Genomic DNA, 20201 nt, shown 5'->3' with positions numbered 1-20201 from the left:
ATTATTGTATATAAGCTAGATGAGGTTGCTTCTAATAGTAAAACTGTAAGATTCTTGTATGTCAATAGTTTCTGTAGGTATTAAAGCTGTTAGGCAGAAGATCCTTGTTGATTAGTGCCAAGCTTTTCTCAAAGCAAAGCAACAGGAATTTCATCTATATACAAAAGCATGTACTATTATCAAAAGATGAAGTATGACTTTTCAATCAGAATGTAATTTCATTTTACAGTTTCAAGGCTTGCAGGCTAGATTCAAAGACCATTATATTAAAATACCTGAAGAAATTTCTGCTGTTCTACAAATAGAATGATCCTCTGACAAGGTCCTATCCATCAACACCTGTTTCTTTGATAATTTACGCACTCTTTTCAGGCCAGGAAGTTAAAAGTGTGTAAACTTTGCCAGTCTGATGGTTGGATTAATCTCACCTATCTTTAGCTGTCTGTGCATGACGTGTCCAGGCTAAACTTACCATTAAATGTCCCTCTCTGTTCCACCAGCAGGGCTAGACACCTTTGGTAGTGATTGATCCAGCCCTTCCTAGGTGCAAATTTTGAAATGTGAATAATTGCAGCCTTGATGTTATTTACCTTCTTGGTCTAAAAGAGTCTAGAAATCTAACAGCTCTGATGAGCTGCTTAACTTATGGGTGGTTGAAATTAGGTGAAATCTACCTTAAGTGATTGAAATAGCAAACTGTTTCTTAGCGTTAAAACCCTTGTGACCAACTTATTTTTTAGCATCCGGCTTTTCTGTTCTCTTAAATATTTTGAGCACGTGTCATTTATCCTTGTTAAAGTATCACCCAATCCATTCAGTATATGTCATATGATGGCACTGTGAGACAAAGATGTCCTCCTACACTAAGGATCAAACAGAACTTTCTGATTTTTTTTTTCTTTTTTGTGTGTCAGTGGAGAGGAGGCTGGGAAAAATCCTCCACTGCTATGTGGGTTTGCTTGAATGGTTAGCTCTTTTTAAGGTGCCTGAACACACAGACTCACACAGTAATTCAGTTCCTGCTTTGGAAATGACAATTCAAAGAAAACCATAAAAAATGGTTTTGATTAAATGCTGCATCAGCAACGAAATGCAACATTTTATTGGTGAAGGAGCAGAACCTTATGAAGAAGTACATTAACATTAACTTTAATATCTGTTCTCTGGAATCTTAGGGGAATGGTGCAGGGTTTATTCTTCTATTCAGTAACTCTAGAAATTCCTATTTACATGGTTTATAAACCCCCCCCCAGTAAAACACTTCAAGTTAGATGTTTTCTCACAAATGACATATGTTCTCTTCTAACCTAGACCCTGAGCAGTGCCAAAGTGAATTCATGTGATGCCTCAGGGCAGAATTTGGCTCACAAAACCTTGCCCCAATATAAATTACATTGAAAACTAGTTTGAATCTTTGGTTTTCACTTTTTCTTCATCTAATTCTATCTCCTTTTGCTGATGAAGACTCGCAGAAGTATAAAATCACAGAATCATAGAATAAAAGAATTTGCAAGACACCTTTGGAGGTCATCTAATCCAACGACTATTCAAATCAAAGCTAACTTAGATCACAGTGGAAGACCTTAAATGGAAAGAGAAAAGGAATTTCCGCCTTCAAGTTTGAGGCTTCTTTATGTAGAAATGCTTCATAGCACCTTGTTCCACATTCAGGAGAGATGACTGCATGCCAAGGCTATAGTCCAGGGATGTACATATGCAATGTTCATCACATTGTGTGTGATTTAATTGTATGTCTTTTACACAAACCACATGATTGCTTTACCCAATAACTATTTATTTATTTCTCTGTCACAAGGAATTCAATGTTTGTTAGTTTATTACTGTATTTCTCATTGACCTTGTTATAGTTTGCAGAGTCTTTTCCTTTAGGCAAGGTGAATAATTCTAAGTTTATAGGTAAGAGATCTAGGAAATTCTCATTAAAAAAAGTTAAATATTAATTTCTCTGGATGTTGTTAAAATATGGGAGAAATATATCCTGTAGTTTGGTTCTATAGAACACCTTGTGAAATTCAAAGTGATCTATATTTTCCCCTGAGCAGGTCTGTTCCTTGGCAACAATTCTGTAGTGAGCTGTACTGTCATATGTCCCCTTCCAGAAAGACACTGTGATATTTATAAATCTATCTAAGAATACAGATAACCCACACACTAAAGCATATGTTAGGGCAAAGCTGTCAGTCCTGTCTACTTGCAGTTCTTTGAAGGAGCAGAAAGGCACATTGACTCACCAGTGTGTGGCCCTGATTTCAGACATCTAAGCTCTGCAGAGTCTATTTTACATTCATAAATTTTACAAATAAATGTCCCTGTGTTGTGCATGCTGAGATTTAGAGATAGCACTGTTGTAGAAGCGGCTACAAAATATTAGAGCAGATAACATCGTGCAGAATTTGGCACATTCTCTTTGAAAGGATCTGGCAGTGTGTCATGGACTGGCAGCCATGAGAGGTGACTTTTTCCTTTCTGAAGGACACTGCAAGGGCAGAAGAGAGAATGTCCTTATTGAAACACAGACCATCATGGGTATGTTATGGCAGAAAGTGAGGAGTGCTTCATTTATCTGAGAAATGGTAGTGTACAGATATTCATGTACATTACTGAAACTGATGTCAAAATTCCTGATCCAGCAGAACATTTCCTATTGTATTTAAATGTTTTGCTGGGACATCCATGTGTCTTGAAGTAGTTTCATACATCTGCTATTTCATGTCAGCTCTGAGCTCTGCCATCAGCTCAGCACAAAGACTTGACCTTCTGCCAGTCAGTCACATTATTAAGGCTTGGAAAGATTCAGGCTGGCTGAGTGGGGCATTACTTCTGCCTATGATTGCTTTCCAAACTGTGTCACCTAATTCCCAGCCTGCCCTCAGTTCTTCAGCTCACATCTGTGTAAGGCAGGCACTTCTGTGATCATGAATTTTGAGTCCTTCTGGATGCTGTTAACCTGTGAAGCAATCAGACTTCTCTTTCTCGCATGGGAGCATTTTTTTCAGAGTCTGAGAGCTGTTTACTAAGGTCCTTCTCTCTGTGTGTGCAGTGTGAAGAGTGTGTACAGCTACCACTGCCATGAAATAGTACGATAGCTCATATTTCAGGAGGAGCTGTGAATCACAAACACCTTTCCTCTACAAAAAGGATTTATTTTGGCTCAGGAAATCCCTGAACTAAAAATTACTAGAGACAGAAATAATTTTGAAAACGAGCATGTATTTTTTGCCCTGTGCTTACCAGACCACAGGTTGCACACAGCTTTGGTTTGAATTGGAATGTTTGCTTGTATGTTGTAACATCAGGTACTCTTTAGTGGAAGACAAAAAGAGAGGTACCCACAGACTCCTTTCTCCAACTCTGCCTTTCAATACTGTCCAAAAAGAACCTTTTTGGCTCAGAAATCAGTCTTCATCATCATGTACTTTTCCAATTCTTCATGCTGTCACCTACCAGGAAAGATGTTTCTGATGTGTCCTTTCTCTGAAATAAACACAGGTTATGCTTTTAAAAATCAGTTTGTAAGCCCTTGAACAAGATTGCAGTTACTTTTGCACAGCATAATGTACATAAGGATCTTGAAGAGTAATTAAAAAAACAGTTAATTCTCCTTTCAGAAATTCTTAACAGCTTGAAACATTGTTTTATGGTCTAATTAATAGAGGAAGATTTTTAAGTCTTGTAATGCAATGTCTCAGTTTTGACTGAAGAGAAATAAGAGGTTCAATATGTTCTGTTGGATGCAGACATTAGGTCAAAATCTTAGAATTGAGGAGATTTTATGAAGTTTTCTTGAAGAGACAAGTACTACTTCTCATACTGCAGAATGGTGTCTTGCCACTTGCATTTTAATGTCAAAGTTTTTTTCCTTGAAAATTATGTGGGGAGAGGGAAAGGAGAATGCATTTTTCAACAGGGTTTCGAAAGAAAAAAGCTGAAGAGCTTTGAAGATAAAGCAAATTACTGGATCTGCTTATTGTGAGCATACTGGTTAACAGAAAAAGCTGTTGAGGAATAAATTAGCAAAGATGAAATTTACTTCAGGCACGCTACTTTGCTCCTTTACTTTTTATAATATTTTTGCACCTTCACTGTACAGTGAGTGTAGATGGATTGTGAGTTTTCAACATTGCATTTTCTTTCATCTCACTTGGATTAGGCTTTATTTTGATGGAAGAGTGCTGTTTTCAGTATCGTGCCTAAGAAGCCATTGAGGCTATTGGAAGTGATGGAAAGGGCACAGCAAAAACAAACCCAACACTTCTACTAAGAAAACATAAAAATCATGCTTTGGCAATAAGAAGGTGTAAAGGGGTTACACACAACTCTTCTAAGATTCAGTACATCAGAAAAACAGAACAGAGCATTCTGACTTTTCTCTTAGCCCAGCCTGGACTATAGTTCTCACTGATACCGCTTCTGGCATGTTTTCATCAGAGAATGACCATAGCTCCAGTGTTCCTTATATTTCCCTATGAACATTCTTTATGTATTACTATTATACAAAACCACTATTCTTCCTGTCACCCAGGTTTTAGCCATTTCTGCTCCCTCTGCCTTAATCTATAGGCAGCATCCAAATAGTGCTACATTTTCTTTAAAATTTTTGGAAGCTTCTTTTCCATTCCACATAGCTATGTCTTTCCTCTCAGCCTCCATTCATCATTGCAGGCTGTTTTTCTTTTATGCCTCTGACACTCACATCAACTTTTCTCCACCTTACTATTACTGCAGCTGCTGCAAAGACAAAATTAATTAATCTCTATTCTCCCTGTCATTTTCCACTCTAAATCTTTCTATTGCAGCCAAGTCAAGTTGTTCCTCTTTATCTATAAAGCCTTTCATTCATGTGGCTTCATGATTTATTTCCCATTGTGACTTCTGATATTCTGCTCTAGAAATGTCATTTGCCTTTGTCCATCTCTTCACTTTTCTGTAAATATGGGGGGCTCATATTTTCTGGGTTTTTTTGGTTTAGGTTTGGTTGGTTGGTTGGTTGTTATTTTTGTCATGGCAGTCTTGTCTTTGTGATAGTTTCCAAAGAGCTGTCTTTTCATTTGCATGCATAATGTCTCTGAACTTCACATCTCAGTTACATGCTGCCCTTTTATATTTTGCCAAATAATGAAGGGCAGATTAAGGAGCCATTGTCACAGGTTAAGAGCATAAATTTTATTAAAACTGCTCAATTTAAGATAGTTAATACATGCATAATGTGTTACACATATTTTAAGGACATAAATGAATAAATATAGTTATTATGGACAAAGAATGCACCCTAGTGTTCCACCTAATTTGCATTTCATATGCTATTAGTAATTTTAATAATCTTTAATTAATAATCTAAACTAATAAACTTTTCTGTGAAAGCATTGATAAGGCTGCATATACAACAGAGCTTGGGAACTGTAAGCGTACATGTATAACAGTTATTATTGTTCTAAGTCAAATTGTCTAGGCAGATTTCTTTTGCTGCAAAGTAAATATAAGAGATTGTTGTATCCCAGTAAGTGTCTTGTTAATAATTTGATCATACATTTTCTCACTTCATAAAAAAAAGGCCTTAAATTGTTATCACAACACTTTTCAACTCAGTGAGGAAGGAGCCAGAATAATTTATTTGCAGATGAAGTGAAATCTTGAAAAGACATTTTTATGAAAAGCATATTTCCCTACAAAGTAATACACGACCAATATCATAGTTAGTCTCAATATAAGAAAACGCACTACAGAATACTTCATGACAATAACACCACTGTTGCAGGCTTTTTTCTTTTAGCAAACCATATAATGAAGAAGTGAGGCTTTATTGCAGACGATTTGTGGTGTAATTTTGTCTTGTATAAGGCATTTATCACTATGGTTTAATGAGAAAACCCACATTAGTTTTCTTGCACTCAATGAAAACTTCAGGTTTTGACACGCTCTTTGACAGCTCTATGTAGCACGTAGTTCAACCTATGTTTGTGAGAACAGCTGCATTTTTTATTGTAGGAGAATTGTTTTTAAAATAGTCAAAAACTACAGAACACAAAATGTTCTGTACTCAGCCATTTTTTATATCTCTTTAGATACACACTATATTAAATAGAAAAGCTCTCTCGTTCCTACTGAAAGTCACTCAGTTCACAAAAGACCTAATGTATGTAGATGGTTGGACTTAAAGGTCTTTTCCAACCTAGTTCATCCTATGATTCTGTGTACTCCTGAATGAAATTTTAAATATCCATTTATTTTTACTCCTAGCCTCAGTTTTTCCATGGCAGTTGGCATGGCTTTAGCTTCATTCACCTAAACTTGCAAAGGAAAATACTTTCCGTTAGGGTAGTAAATCAAATTGTATTTTTTTAGCAAGTTTGACAGTGTAATTCCTTGGTTTCTTTGGCACATCCTGAAAAGTCTTAACCACAAAGGCCATTTCCCCAGTGTCTTTTTAAGAAAATCATGAGAACAGGTCTTGAAAGTATTTACTGTGTGAGTGCGGTTTGGGTTCTTCAAGAGATCCTAAACTTTTGCTACAGAGAATTTGGAAAAACTCATGGATTTGGAAATCCTTGGGAAGTCCTCTGTCACTGAAACAATGAATGATAAAAATCTATGTAAACACTTACAAAGAAGCACTTCAGGAGGAAAGCAGAAAAACAAGCAACTACTTTACTTTTCACCACATATATGGCAAAAATAGATTTTATTTCATAGTACAGTTTTTGATAGCAGATTTTCCTTCCACTCTAATGTATGGTGTCATTTCCCCGTTCCAACAGCAAAACATAGCTAGTGCTTTTTCTTATAGTTTCAGTCTGGCCTTCACATGTGGTTGAATGTGCCTTAGAAGAGATCACAAGTGATTTTTTAATGATTCCTAAATAAATGTGCAGTATTAGTGGAACAGATAGGTAGCATTAACTCTGTTCTTAAAATTGTGTACAAAATAACTGATCGTTCTCCAGTCTTGCAAAGCCAAGGCATTGGAAATAAGTTCTTTATTATTTATCAGAAGCTGACAGCATACTTGCTTTTCTGTGAGCAAGGCCTTCTGTTTGTAATCTTTTGCTGAGGGCAAGTACTGACCTCACTAATACCCAGAAGGGCTGCTTGATCACTTCTTGACTGCAGGAACACCTTTTTCACTGGAAATGAACAATGGAGTGTAAATGTACATTGTAGCAAAAGCAGGAAATCTTCATGCCCCAAAACATGACCAAAAGAATGTAGATGTGATGCGTGTGCACAGATGTTCACAGCCAAAGGAAGTTTCTGAGTGCTTCTCAGTCTGATAGGATAGAGTATTTGAAGGATTTCAGTAGCTGCCTTCCAAATTGTAGTAAAGGTTTGAAAGTTCAATTAAATTCAAGTGTTATTTATTCACAAATTAAAAAAAAGGAAGAAAATCCTAGTCTGTAATTAACAGAATTTTTGTAAAGATTTTATGTTGCCTGTGAGAATGTTGTAAGTAGTATCACACTGAATGCAGAACATGTTCTTAGGTTACACATGGGCTTAGTGTATAGCAGATACAGAGCTATACTCGTGACACAGAGGAACAAAATGAAAAGGGTGCTTAGCTGCATGGTAAAAGCCTTGAACACATGGGAAGAAATCTATTCAGTGGCATGATGTGCAGTCCCACATGCTTATAGGACTTTATGGACACCAAGGTTATCAAATGCTCGCATTTGTCTTAACATTTAAAAGAAAAAATAGTATTAGAGTAAGTATGTATTGTGTTATTAACAAATGTGGGTTGAAAGACAAAAGCACAGTGCAATAACTGTGAATTAAGTCAAATGACAGTATTGAGTATAGTATTAGTTAAGTCACTCATTCAGACCCCTTCAGACCCTCTGTTTTAGTAGCTGCTATTTATTTTCCTTACATTATTTCATATTTTGCAGCAGTCCAGTTTCTATGAGTAAGAATATCCTCAGAAGGTATAGATATTTTCCTTTCATTTTTTTAATGTTAGAAAGTTAATAAAAAAACCCAGACTTTCTTATTTGTAAAAATTATTTTCTTGGCAAATACAATTGGTTACTAAAATGTATGCAGAATAATTCTGTTTATTCACTCGGGAAGAAAATTGGTTGCTGACTCCAAGCTTTACACATCTATGTAATCACCACATCTCAGATAGTTACAGTGGATAATTGCTAAATGGTCACATTTGGAATTTTGTTGTTTTTTTGTTCGTTTGTTTGGGTGTTTTATTTTTTTTTTTAAATTTGCTGGGATCTATTCCTCCTTGTTTTGAGGGCAATACTATTATTTTATTAATTAGTGACCTAATCTTCAGCATCTTTACCCCATTGCATTATCTCAGTCTGACAAAATGAGAAAGACACTAGACCTTGAGTAATTTGGAAGAAAAAAATATGAAGAAGATAAATACCATATTCATTAACTCTACTTTGCTATTCTTTCTGCCATTTTGAGAAAATTTGGGTCTTTAAAGCCTGTGTTAGAAGAGGTGGCAAAAATGCCCTCCTATAATGTATCTATTTCTGTAATTTGATGGCTGATATTGCAGTAACTCTTGGTGACCCTATCCTATTCTGTTTATGATTCCTGTTTTGTTTGTTTTCAGCAAACATGCACAGAATAAGAAATAGTTTTAGTGAAAAGATAACCATCTTTTGTTCTTCTTTTAACTGCATATGATTTAAGCTAGAGGAATGGGAGAGCATGTTTTCTTCCCCTTCACTCTTTCTTCTTTGGTTTATTATTTCTTTGAAAGGATTGCTGTAACTGGCTTGTCAATAAGTGCTAATGACATTACCCTGAGCAGCACAAGAGAAACAGACTGACATGCTTCTCATGTTTTTCCAGATGAGGATAGGCATTCACTCAGGATCAGTGCTGGCTGGTGTCGTTGGTGTAAGAATGCCACGTTACTGTCTCTTTGGGAACAATGTCACCCTTGCAAGCAAGTTCGAGTCAGGAAGTCACCCTCGCCGCATCAATGTCAGTCCAACCACATACCAGTAAGTCCTCTTAGCCTTTACATTCTCTTTATTTCAACTTGCTTTGAGTTAGATCTAGTAACTTGCCCTGTCCTCTTCATATGAAATTCAATAGAAGGTTATCATGGCACCAGGACAACTGGAAAGAGGTGTCGCATGGGGCTGTCAGTCTTTAGTTTGCAGGTTTGCATCAGAATGCTCAAAGGTGTCAGGCAGTGAAGGCAAGAAAACATAACAGGAAGGCAAATCATTTCTGCCTAAAATAACATATAATGGAAGAAATGAGAGATGTCTCTCAAGGCACTGTAATTTTATGCACTATTACAGCTTTAGCCTAATGATTTGAGTTCCACTTGCTAGGCACAGTTCACGGAAGGAAGCATATTCCCATTGGCTCAGAAGAAGTCTTTAATTTTGCCAGTGAAGCCAAGCTTTCAGAGTTTTTATGCATTCTTGAAAACAAAATATCTGATGTAGCACTGTAAAGAGACACTTGATAGAAGCATGTTTTTAATGTAGGAAAAAAGACTGAAAATGGCAAAGCACCAGCCCTAGAACTTGGAAGAAATTATGCAAATAGAGAGAAGGCTTGATTAAATCTGGTTATGAGGAATACCTCCTAAATAAAAGAGAGGTGTTCCTTATTGTTCAAATTTGACAGCTTGACTATTAGAATTTCTGCTGCTTGCATTGTTACTGATTTACTCACTTTTTTGGCAGGAGATCTCAATCTTACTCTTTTTCCCAGTGTTCTGTATCTGAAGTAATTTTCTGATCTGTGGTTTTGTTCAGGTGTCGGGACTGTTTCTCTTAATCTGCATGCAATTGCTCAGACAATACCTCTTTTCCTTATGTTTTTTTTCTTATACAGAACTGTGAATCTCGGTATTTATTTTATCCCCATGCCTATCTATGTAAATAAAAGTTTAAAATGGAATTTCTTCATCCAAGAATTGAAGTATCTGATATGTCTGATATGTTAAAATATAAATGAAACAGAAGTTAAAAGTAATTCAAATTAGGGAATAAAATTACATTCTTCTGAAAGGGCCATTCACTTGAGGTCAGGTTTACAGAAAGGAGCAAGTCTAGCTAATTAAACAAGAGGCAGGAAAACTGAATCATGAAGTGGGCAGAAGCAGATTGATACAATTGTCTGTTAGCGTGTGAGAGAAACACAGACCCAGCACAGCATTGGGCAGGTCAAGGGAGGTGATTTCCCCTCTACTCTGATTTTGTGACCCCACCTGCAGTTCTGCATCCAGCTATGGGGGCCCCGGAGCAAGAATCATAGAATAGTTAGGGTTGGAAAGGACCTTAAGATCATCTAGTTCCAATCCCCCTGCCATGGGCAGGGACACCTCACACTAAACCATGTCACCCAAGGCTCTGTCCAGCCTGGCCTTGAACACTGCCAGGGATGGAGCATTCACAGCCTCCCTGGGCAACCCATTCCAGTACCTCACCACCCTCACAGTAAAGAATTTCTTCCTTATATCCAATCTAAACCTGTGCTGTTTAAGTTTCAACCCGTTACCCCTTGTCCTATCACTACAGTCCCAAATGAAGAGTCCCTCCCCAGCACCCCTGTAGCCCCCTACGGGGCCTAAGAAGGCCCTAAGAAGGATGTGGGCTGGTTGGAGTGAGTCCAAAGAGTCCATGAAGGTGATCTAAGGGCTGGAGCACTCTCTTCTGGAGGTAGGCTGAGAGAGTTGGGCTTGTTCGGTGTGGAGAAGAGAAAGCTCCAGGGACACCTTAGAGCAGCTTCCAGTGCCTGAAGGGGCTGACAAGAAATCCTGGGAGGGACTTTTTATGAGAGCATGTAAGGACAGGACTAGGGGGAATGGATTTAAACTGAAAGAGAGTAGTTTAGATATAGATATAAAGAAGAAATCCTCCACTATGAGGGTGGTGAGGCACTGCACAGGTTGCCCAGAGAAGCTGTGGCTGCTCCAACCCTGGCAGCCTTCAGGGCCAGGTTGGACGGCACTTTGAGCAACCTGGTCTCAAGGAAGGTGACCCTGCCTATGGCAGGGAGGTTGGAACTGGATGATCTTTAAGGTCCCTTTAAACCCAAACCATTCTATGATTCTGTGAATGTCTAAAAGCAGTGATGAAAATGCAAGGAACAAGTTTATTTTGCATGCTTCAAAATTTATATAAGAAAATAAAATAAATGTGCACAGGGAGACTTAGGCTATTTCAAGCTGCACCTCGTGGCATAGTTGTAAGAATAGGAATAGACAGAGAAGTCAGGAAATGACATTGCTGACATGCTGACATAGTGGTCAGGAGAGACTGCATGACAAAATGCTTTATTGTGCGGTATTATTCAGGGCTTCTGAAGGTGATCTGGGGGGTTTGAGCATCATGTACTACCTAAATAAACAAGGATCTCATGCTTCTATATATAACTTTGCTTAAATATGATTTGTAGGAGGCTATAATTTGCTGTGTATAAATAAAGTGATTCCTTCCAAACTTAGATGTGTTTATAGTTGACCTTATATTTAATCAAATGCTTCTATTTGATCATACTGTTCTGCTGTGTACTCAGTTAACATTTTTATTATCTAAGAAGCAGTGTTTTCCAAAGTAGACAATTCTGCAATCAGTATGGAAATGACAGAATTTTCAATTACTTATTGGCATTTATCAGTATGTGTTTGTGTCTACCATGCCCCCAGTGCAAATTGTGATATAAAGTTTCAGGCTTACAAAGCGTGCAGATACTGAGAACACATCTAATACTTATCAGCTTTCATTTTACAGTACAGATTATGCATTATAAAACGTCATCAGCATTCAAATTATAATGGTGCTTCAGAATGCCTGTTATTGGTTTCAGACACTTCCCTTGAGCCCATAATCAGCCTATGTAAGAATCAGAGTCTAAAATTATAAATATAAGATTTGGTGTTGCCTAGCAGCAGCAGTGAACCTGGGGCAGCCTTGCTCTAGTTACACCTGCCTGGGCAGAGCTCTGTGATGTGAAACAGTACCTTTTACAGAGGTAGCCTTTGAAGCTGTTGGGGATAGGAGCTGACTTTGGTTCAAAATATCTTGTTCTCCTGACTCAGACAGGTCCTTTGATTGAAGGATTACAGAGCTCCAATTGCTTTGAATCACTGAGCATTGTAAAATGAAAGCACTGGAACAGCACTGGTAAAACTTTCCCTGAAACATGTGGAAACTGGAGAGGGAGTGGAGGATCTCAGAGTGGTCCCAGTTTAAACATGTGGCTGGGAAGAAATAATACAAGAATAAAACATTCTCTGTTCCTTTGGCAAACTGGCAAATCCAGCTCAAGGTTTATTTAATTAATCTGAATTTAATAAAATTGCACTATTTTCCATACTGAGGAAGTAAGGACAGTGAGATTCATGAGACTCTTCTTTAGCACAGAAGAGAGATTAAATATTTTGAAAATATTTGTTTCAGCCTAAATTATGATTTTTATCAGATATTAATTTAATGTACCTACATTCATCCTGTTTCCCTAGTAGCATTACAATGTAATGCCTTGGGATCTCTAAGCAGTTATCAAAAGCAGGTAAACACGATTGTTGCTGTTTGTCAAGTAACTGTATTTAAAATTAATTATCTTTTTCTTCTTCCTTCCATCTCCGGTCTTTTCCAGCATGTATTTCCCTTGTGGAGAAGGTGCTTCTGGCAGCAAGTGTTGGGTGCAGATATTTTCCATTATTACATTCTGGGCAATAAACCTGTGTCCTGAGCTTAGGCAACAATGAACAGCCTATTTCCTACATCCTTATGTGACTTGGGAGAGAAAGCAACCAAGCGTACCTTCTTATTGAGCTGGGTGAAGTCACTGCTGGTTTATCTGCCAAAATTGCCCCTCAGCTTTTAAAATTGATTAAAACCTGCAGATTTTTGAATAGGTTTTTAAACTGTTATCTCACAGAATGTTGTATGGAAGAAGTTTTAAGAAAGGTATTAAAAGTCACTGATTGACATCCACCGTGCTGAGCTGCATTTGATATACAATGCATTGCAATAAAAGTATCATACCTAGTCCTTTCATAATCTTATTACAGTTGATGTGTATGAAGAAAAACACCAATATATGACCTTCCATACTTTAAAAAATGTAAAGTGCAATCTGATATTTATTAGATTGAGATATAGTCAGGGTTTTATCAGTCTCCCAATCTTTCTAGTTTGTATTGAAACTGAGGGAAAAATTCAAAGCTAGTAGATTTAGAAAGAAGTGCACTGATTTTTGGCATTACAGTAGCACATTTGTACCTTCATACAGTGTATTTTGTGAGCAGCCTATCAATTTTTCTAATGAATGCCATAATAATTATAACCTGAATTCATATGGAAAGAAATGAGCTGCTGTCTGCTATCAAACCAGATGCCCAGCTGGTGAAGTGACCAGTGCTTGTTGCCGCAGAGGAAGGGCTCAGCAGTCCATCAGGAGACAGAATTTGTATAACCCATCTGGGAAGCTATTCATTAAATTTTCCTAATTTTATCAGTTAATAGGTGTATGTGAACATGGTTAGCTACAGTTGTCACAGTTCATTAAGAGTTAGGGTGGAAAGAAACTTTTCTCTGTTGATAACTATCCCTGTAAAAGGTAATACTTATAGTAGATTGACCTGGCCAGTTTGCTTTTCTTGGTGTACACTATAACAAGGAAGGCAGTGCACGCTCTCATTTATTGAAGTGCATTGTATTTCTTTCAGAAATACTTTTCAAATTGTCTATAAAAAACAATTTTCCTGAAAGAAGTTTGCATTGAAATTCAATTCTGAGTGGGTGCTTTTTTAACTCAGATTCAGCAAATTGCCAAATCCCATCATAACATGACTATTATTTAAGGTATGTGGAACTTCATTATACAGAGGTTAAAATATATATATGCAAACACAAAGCTGAGTAAGTATTTAGATGTTGTTAAAACCTTACTTGAATATAATATTCACCTTACACAGTTTATTGAAGCAGCAAATGCTGTAATTGTCATGTCTCGTATTTAATTAGATATGAACATGGTTTCAAAGTTTATTATATAATACATATTTTAAATACATATATATGTATCAGTTTATGGCACTTAGGAACTGTGGTAGAAGGTACACATTGTAGAGGGCTTGAGTAAGACAGAAGGGAACAACCTGTGCAGGTGGAGATACCTCACTTTGTTCTGGGGAAGCTGATGCTCCGGAACTACTCCTACAGTCAGGTGACAGCAAGTGGCAAGGTTGGCAAGCAAGAGGAGGACCCTGACTGAGGACAGGCTGCATCACCACGGGAATCAGTTGCTTCCTCCTTACTATTTGTTGATTCTGGAAAGATTTTGCCCTACTGCGTGACCCGAAGGTGGCCTTTAAAGCAAACCTGGTGTTAAGGGCAAGAGAAAAGGCAGGCCCCTAAGCACTGCAAACTATGCACTGTGGTGGGCTTCTGCAGCCAGAGAAACCTGATGGCATTTGCTGGGATTTAGAGTTTGCTGGCATGTGGCAACCTGTGGTAGCCATGTCCAGCAAGCACTAGTCACAGCAGTGGGGAGGAGGTTTCAAAGGTTTCCAGGCACTGTTCAGGCAACGTGTTCTTTGAAGCCCTCATGGTGTAACTCAGGGTATTGCAGCATGCTGAAGCTTGGTGAACACTTCCTCAGCACCGGTGCTAGAACTGAGTTAACACATGTGGTAATCATTTATTCTTCAGCAATGAAAATACGGTTCTCAAACTATATTGTCTTTTTTGTATTTCCAATGGAGTTGCTTCTCCAGGTGGCTAAGTAGCTGCTTCTTTTGTTGTCTTATTTCTCCCTTTCAACAGATTGAATTTGCAATTGCATCTTTTTTGGGAAAAGATGGAGCAAGTTATCCCACTTTCACAAAGGAATTCATAAATTCTGACTCTAAGGATACTTTTTATGTCTGAGTTTTTGTTAATCTTCACAGCATCCAGTGATAAGTACAAAGTTCTGACATCTCTGAGAGATGGAGAGATAAAGAGGTCTACTGCTTTCCAATGGGCATGGACAGCGCAAGAATCATGTGGAAAGCGTGTATTCAGCATAGAGGTCCTTGGAATAAATTATTCTTCAGTAACAAGTCTTTTTTAGTTCATTTTCTGAATATAGGAACTCAGTGTTGTAGATGTGACTGTTTCTTGTCAAAATAGTTTGAAATAAAATTACCTATCATACCACCCATGAAAAATGAGCTACAGCTTTTAAAAGCTTCTTCAAGATTCCCACAATTTCCATTCACACACAAACCTCTTGACTTTGAAATGCTTCTTTTTTCCACTAGAAAATAACCACATTTTCTGTTTCTGTACTAACACTTTTTTTTAATGAACAAACTGAAAATAATAAAAGAAGTGAGATAATTCTTAGATACCATTTTTTTTTTGTCTAAAAGCTCCAGTATTTCCACCAGGGAAGGGACAGAACAAGAATTTAAACGGTTCTGGAAGATTTTGGCTTAGGAGGGAAGGTGTTAACAACAAATTGGCTTTAAGAAATTCTTCTCCTGAAACTTCAACAGAGAAGACAAGCTGAGGGCAGATGTAGTTCCAGGCAATTTATAGGAATGCTTAGGTATCCTGATCCTCACAATTTAAGCTCTGAATTGTAAATTGTATATCCAGCCACTTGAGTGGAACACAGAATTTTAAGCCTTTGAATAACCTACTATAAGGATATCCTTTACAATAGTGCTATGACGGAAATCCACAGAACTGATGCAGGAAATACAGCTGATATAAATTGCAATATTTTCCAAATAGTTTTTATATGCATATTGTTGAACTGTGGAGGTTGTGTAACTACGATTTAAGCTGTACAACTATAGGACAATCTGCGGACATTATGTAGAGTTTAAGCTGCCATAAAATTTCCTCAAGGTAAAGGATAGATTATGGTCTCAGACTTTCAAAACAGGCAATCCAACTTCATCACAACTGAATATTCTGATAATGGACCACAGGGTGAGGCAAACAGCCAGAACAGGGTGCCACCACCCAGAAAACCTTCCAAATCAGAAGGTTTTGTACTGGCTCTTCCCCTGAGCCAGAGGGGTAATAATAAAATTGATTGTGTGACTCAGCCTTGCCTTCACTGAGAGTGTGCATTATTCATTCAACTTCTTGGCAAAAGTCTATGTGGTTCTTTGTACCCATGAAAAGGACAACAAGAAACTTAACAAGGGCTGTTGACCTGGGCCATGTCCATTCACTGCTACTCTGTTTTTTAACCTAACAATTGGTCTAAATTTAGGAGGGAAGGTTCCTGCAGAAAAATGTCCTCACTGCTATGCACTGAGGATTAGCAGATGATTTATTGCTCTATTGTACACAAAGCTCTAAGAAATCTGAATCATTACCTCTTTCTCAACCTAGGAAACCAAATGTCAGGATCAGTATATTTAAGGAATCTGAAGAACTTGTTCTTTAGGAGAGTGTTAACAAGAGGCCATTTTTGTCCTGATTAAAGTCTTTCTAATGGCAATATTACAAGAGATGGCAAATTTTATTTTTTTTTTTTTCTTAAAACTATACACTAAAGTCAGTAGGACAGAGTATGATCATAAGTATCTCCATTAGCATTTGGTAAAGAACGTTTCCTGTCATGCTTGCTTGGTAGCTTGTTATCCCAGTTAAGGTTGACTAGCCAATTTCTTACAGTATGAGGCTGATTCAAACAATATACCTAATATAGGAATGCGGATTCTATTGCAAGTCACAGTAGTGGAGGGATTTCCAAAGGAGTAATTGCTTACTCACCCATCCCTCCTGGAGCATTTAATTGCAACCAACTTACAATTCACAAAACAAGTGAATATAAGACCTTTAGTTAATATCTTGCACTTTTGTTCCATGAGGAAAATAGTGTGAAATATCAACTAAACTCAGTGCCAGCCCTGAACTGAATCAAAGAATATATCTATATTTTACGGTTTCAGACTTGTGTAACTATCATTACAATTAGGTAATATTAGGCTCTGAAAAGGAAACCATTGATTTTTAGCAAGGCCAGATGCTCCAGAGCAAAGAATCAGTTTGAAGAAGAATGACTACAGCAAAAGCTTACAGATTTAACTCAGAAAGTTGTAAAAGCTCAACTGTTGCTTGCAGAAAATTAATTTGGGAAACATCAAAGAGTTATTTCAGTTTATTAAGCCTGTAGTTTTAAAACTCAAAATATTTACTGCAAGTATTGCAAAGAAGAAATCAGAGAAGCTTTTCTGTAGAGGCCTGTACAAAACTCTCATGCAATTTAGAAAAGATTACAATATTTTCATCATAAATAGATTATGACATTCAAACTGCATGCTAAACAAAGACTGCCACAGAGGTTCAAAGGCGGAAACATTGTTGGATTTGTAACTAGCTGATTATTTAAAGGCTGGGAAGAAAATGACTTTATATTTCAATGAGCTCACACAGATTATCTCAGCCAAAACCCATGAAAAACATTTAGTAAAGAAGTGCCTTTAGATGCACTGAGAATCCTGGAAAATTTGCCTGGCAACAGGATTTATTCATTCATTTATTTTCCAGAAGTAATCTTTTGAGACGTTAAGTAAGCAACCTATTGCAAAATCCACTGAAGCCAATAAAGATCTTCCCACTGATGTTTTTGATCTTCAAATTGTTTGAGAGAAAGAATAAATGTCTTGGGAATGGAAAGTATGAAGAATACTTTCGTATATCCAACTGTGCTCAGAATTTACCATTACCTCAAAACTGCTCTTTTCAATGCTGCAAGGGATTGAATATGCCTACTCAATTTACTGGAAACAAAAAGAAAATGTATAGAGTTATTTTCTTTATTTTACAAGTTCAACAAGTTTCAGGGAATATACTTGATAGAGTCCCTAAACTTTCAGCTCTACCTAGATACTTCATTGCTTCATGGCTCCTGTGAACCTGTATCCCTTTTTGACCCCAATCAGGAGTCCCAGATTAAACCCCTGAGTACCTCTGATGGACAGTGTCAGATTTGATTCTCGGTTTTACTGAAACTGTATTTGCTGTGTTTGAAACTAATTTATAAAATACAATACTACTGAGTACAAGAAGGGCACAAAGTGACCACCCTGTGAGAGCTTTCAAGGACCCTCACCTTCATACCTTCTTTCCAACAGGAGTCCTGGTGGTAGTCATCATCCTGAAATGTTGATTTCTGCACATCTAGCCAAGACTGGCATGTTTTAACTGAGCCAAATGACACATTATGGATAAAAATAATTATGAATTTGATTCCTTTTCTGATATACGACTTTCTGAATCCTGACACTGATTTTCAGAGAGTGTGGTTATTTGGACCATATCCTTAGCTTATCTCAGTCAACAAAGCTCCTTGAAGTTGATGATGCTAAGTTAATCTGTATCAGCCAAGGATCTTGAGGCTTTTTTAGGTGTAACATAATACTTTCAAGTAATTTTTTATTTAGGAATGCATAGGATCAGTCTTCCAGAGAGATGTTTCTTTACTGTGGTTTACAGGTTTTATGTCCTTTTGTCTGGTTGTTTTTTTTCCAGGCTTTTGAAAAAGGAAGAAAATTTTATTTTCATCCCTCGTTCCCGTGAAGAGCTTCCAGAAAACTTTCCAAAGGAAATTCCTGGGATCTGTTACTTCCTCGAGGTCAGAAGTGGTCAGAAGCCGCCAAAACCCTCCATCTCATCTGCCAGAATGAGAAAAGTTTCTTACAACATTGGCACCATGTTCCTCCGGGAGACTAGCCTATGAGGCCTGCTGCAGATCAAAGACTTGTCAAAAAAGCACAAGCCCAGAACTGGGTCATGACAGGGGAGTTGGAGGTTCTTTCTGTTTCACTGCCATGTTCTGAACAAGCAGTGAAAGCTCCATGTAATGTCAGGCAATAATCATTTAAAAAGGTGGGTGATTGTTGTCAGTAACAAAGTGGAGATAGGGAAAAAGAAATTAAACAACATGCTTCCACTTCCAGAGGAATTTCTTTCATAAACTTCAGTCTGGCCCCTCTATGGCAAACAACAAATAAAACAGAGAAAAATCCCAACTCTCAAATTAGAGGTTGGTTTTGTTCTGTGCAGAAAGGATGTCGGTTCTCTGTAGATTTGCACCAGCTAAGCAGAATTGAGAGTCAGTTCTGATTATGCATTCCTACATTTAATGTGTTCTTCAGTAAGGTAATGATGTTTTTTAACTTTATTGAGCAAACATTTCATACATATACTGTAGACCTGTTGTAACCTTCCTGTCAGGAGGAATTATAATTCAATACAAATATTGTAGTAATTTTACCTATTTTTATACATATTTCACTTTCTGGATAATTACATTCTGCATATTGTAGGCTTAGTGAGCTTAGATAGCTTTCAGAAGAAGCTACTGTATATTTCATACATTCTACCTATCAAACCTTATTGTTATACAAGTGGGAAGTAATTTTTTGACATTTTAGCAACAAAAATACCAATATTTTACAAAGAAAACCCCACAGCACTTTGGTAAGTCTCTTCACCTGATGCTTGTGCAAAAGCTTTAGGTGGGCATTGGCATGCTTATATAAAATAATGTTCAGTATTTATTTGTCCTACAGTGCTGCCTGTCCAGACATTCTAGGACAACACAAACAAAATATAGAAGGTCAATGTGTTGACAAACAGAGAAGTTCTACTCAGTGGAGCTTGTTTCCCACGAAATTATCTGCCAAATTGAATTTTAGTAAAAGTCCTGGACTTTTTAAAAAACTGATCTTTTGAAAAATTATTCTGAGGAATTCCAGAAAACACTGGGAGCTCACTGGATCCTGCTTTTCCATATATGTTTTTTTTAATAGGACTTGTGTTCCTATTAAAATAAGAATTGAAAATCCCATCTCTTATTAATAATGCTCATCTGGAAATTTCCTCTATTACTGGATTGATTGAAAGGTCCCCTACTTTATCTAATGTAGACCAAAAAAATAATGAAAAGGGGAAGGCAGTACTTCCTAAGGTTTCATCCAAATGGCAGTTCAAGATTTAGATGAGTCCATTATCAAAAAAAAAAAAAAAAAAAGAGTCCAGTTCGTTGCTGCTTAAAATTAATATAACTTTATTTTCTTCAATTAATTCAGTTGAAACAAGCTGTGGCTCTGTCCCCTAATAGGCACATTTTCAGGCATTTTTTATTTCTCAGGTGTTCCTTTTCAAAACTAATAGCAGCCAGCTTTCTTCTGCAGGCGTCCTTCCTTACAGTCATTCTAATGTGGGCCA

At 37.2% G+C, this 20201-nt stretch overlaps 1 protein-coding gene across 1 annotated transcript in view; it reads left to right on the top strand.

The window, feature by feature from the left end:
* Window positions 1-19994, top strand: part of GUCY1A2 (guanylate cyclase 1 soluble subunit alpha 2) — a 145281-nt gene extending 125287 nt beyond the window's left edge. The window contains exons 7-8 of the mRNA XM_034074446.1: window positions 8839-8993; window positions 18501-19994. Of these exons, the coding sequence (XP_033930337.1) occupies window positions 8839-8993; window positions 18501-18708 (363 nt within the window). The 3' untranslated portion in view covers window positions 18709-19994. The remainder of the gene's footprint in view (window positions 1-8838; window positions 8994-18500) is intronic.
* The last annotated feature ends 207 nt before the right edge of the window (window positions 19995-20201 follow it).

The sequence above is a fragment of the Melopsittacus undulatus genome, chromosome 2 (genome assembly GCF_012275295.1).
Source record: "Melopsittacus undulatus isolate bMelUnd1 chromosome 2, bMelUnd1.mat.Z, whole genome shotgun sequence".
NCBI lineage: Eukaryota > Metazoa > Chordata > Aves > Psittaciformes > Psittaculidae > Melopsittacus > Melopsittacus undulatus.
The sequence above is the reverse complement of the archived record's forward strand: the minus strand, read 5'-3'. Positions and strand labels throughout refer to the sequence as shown.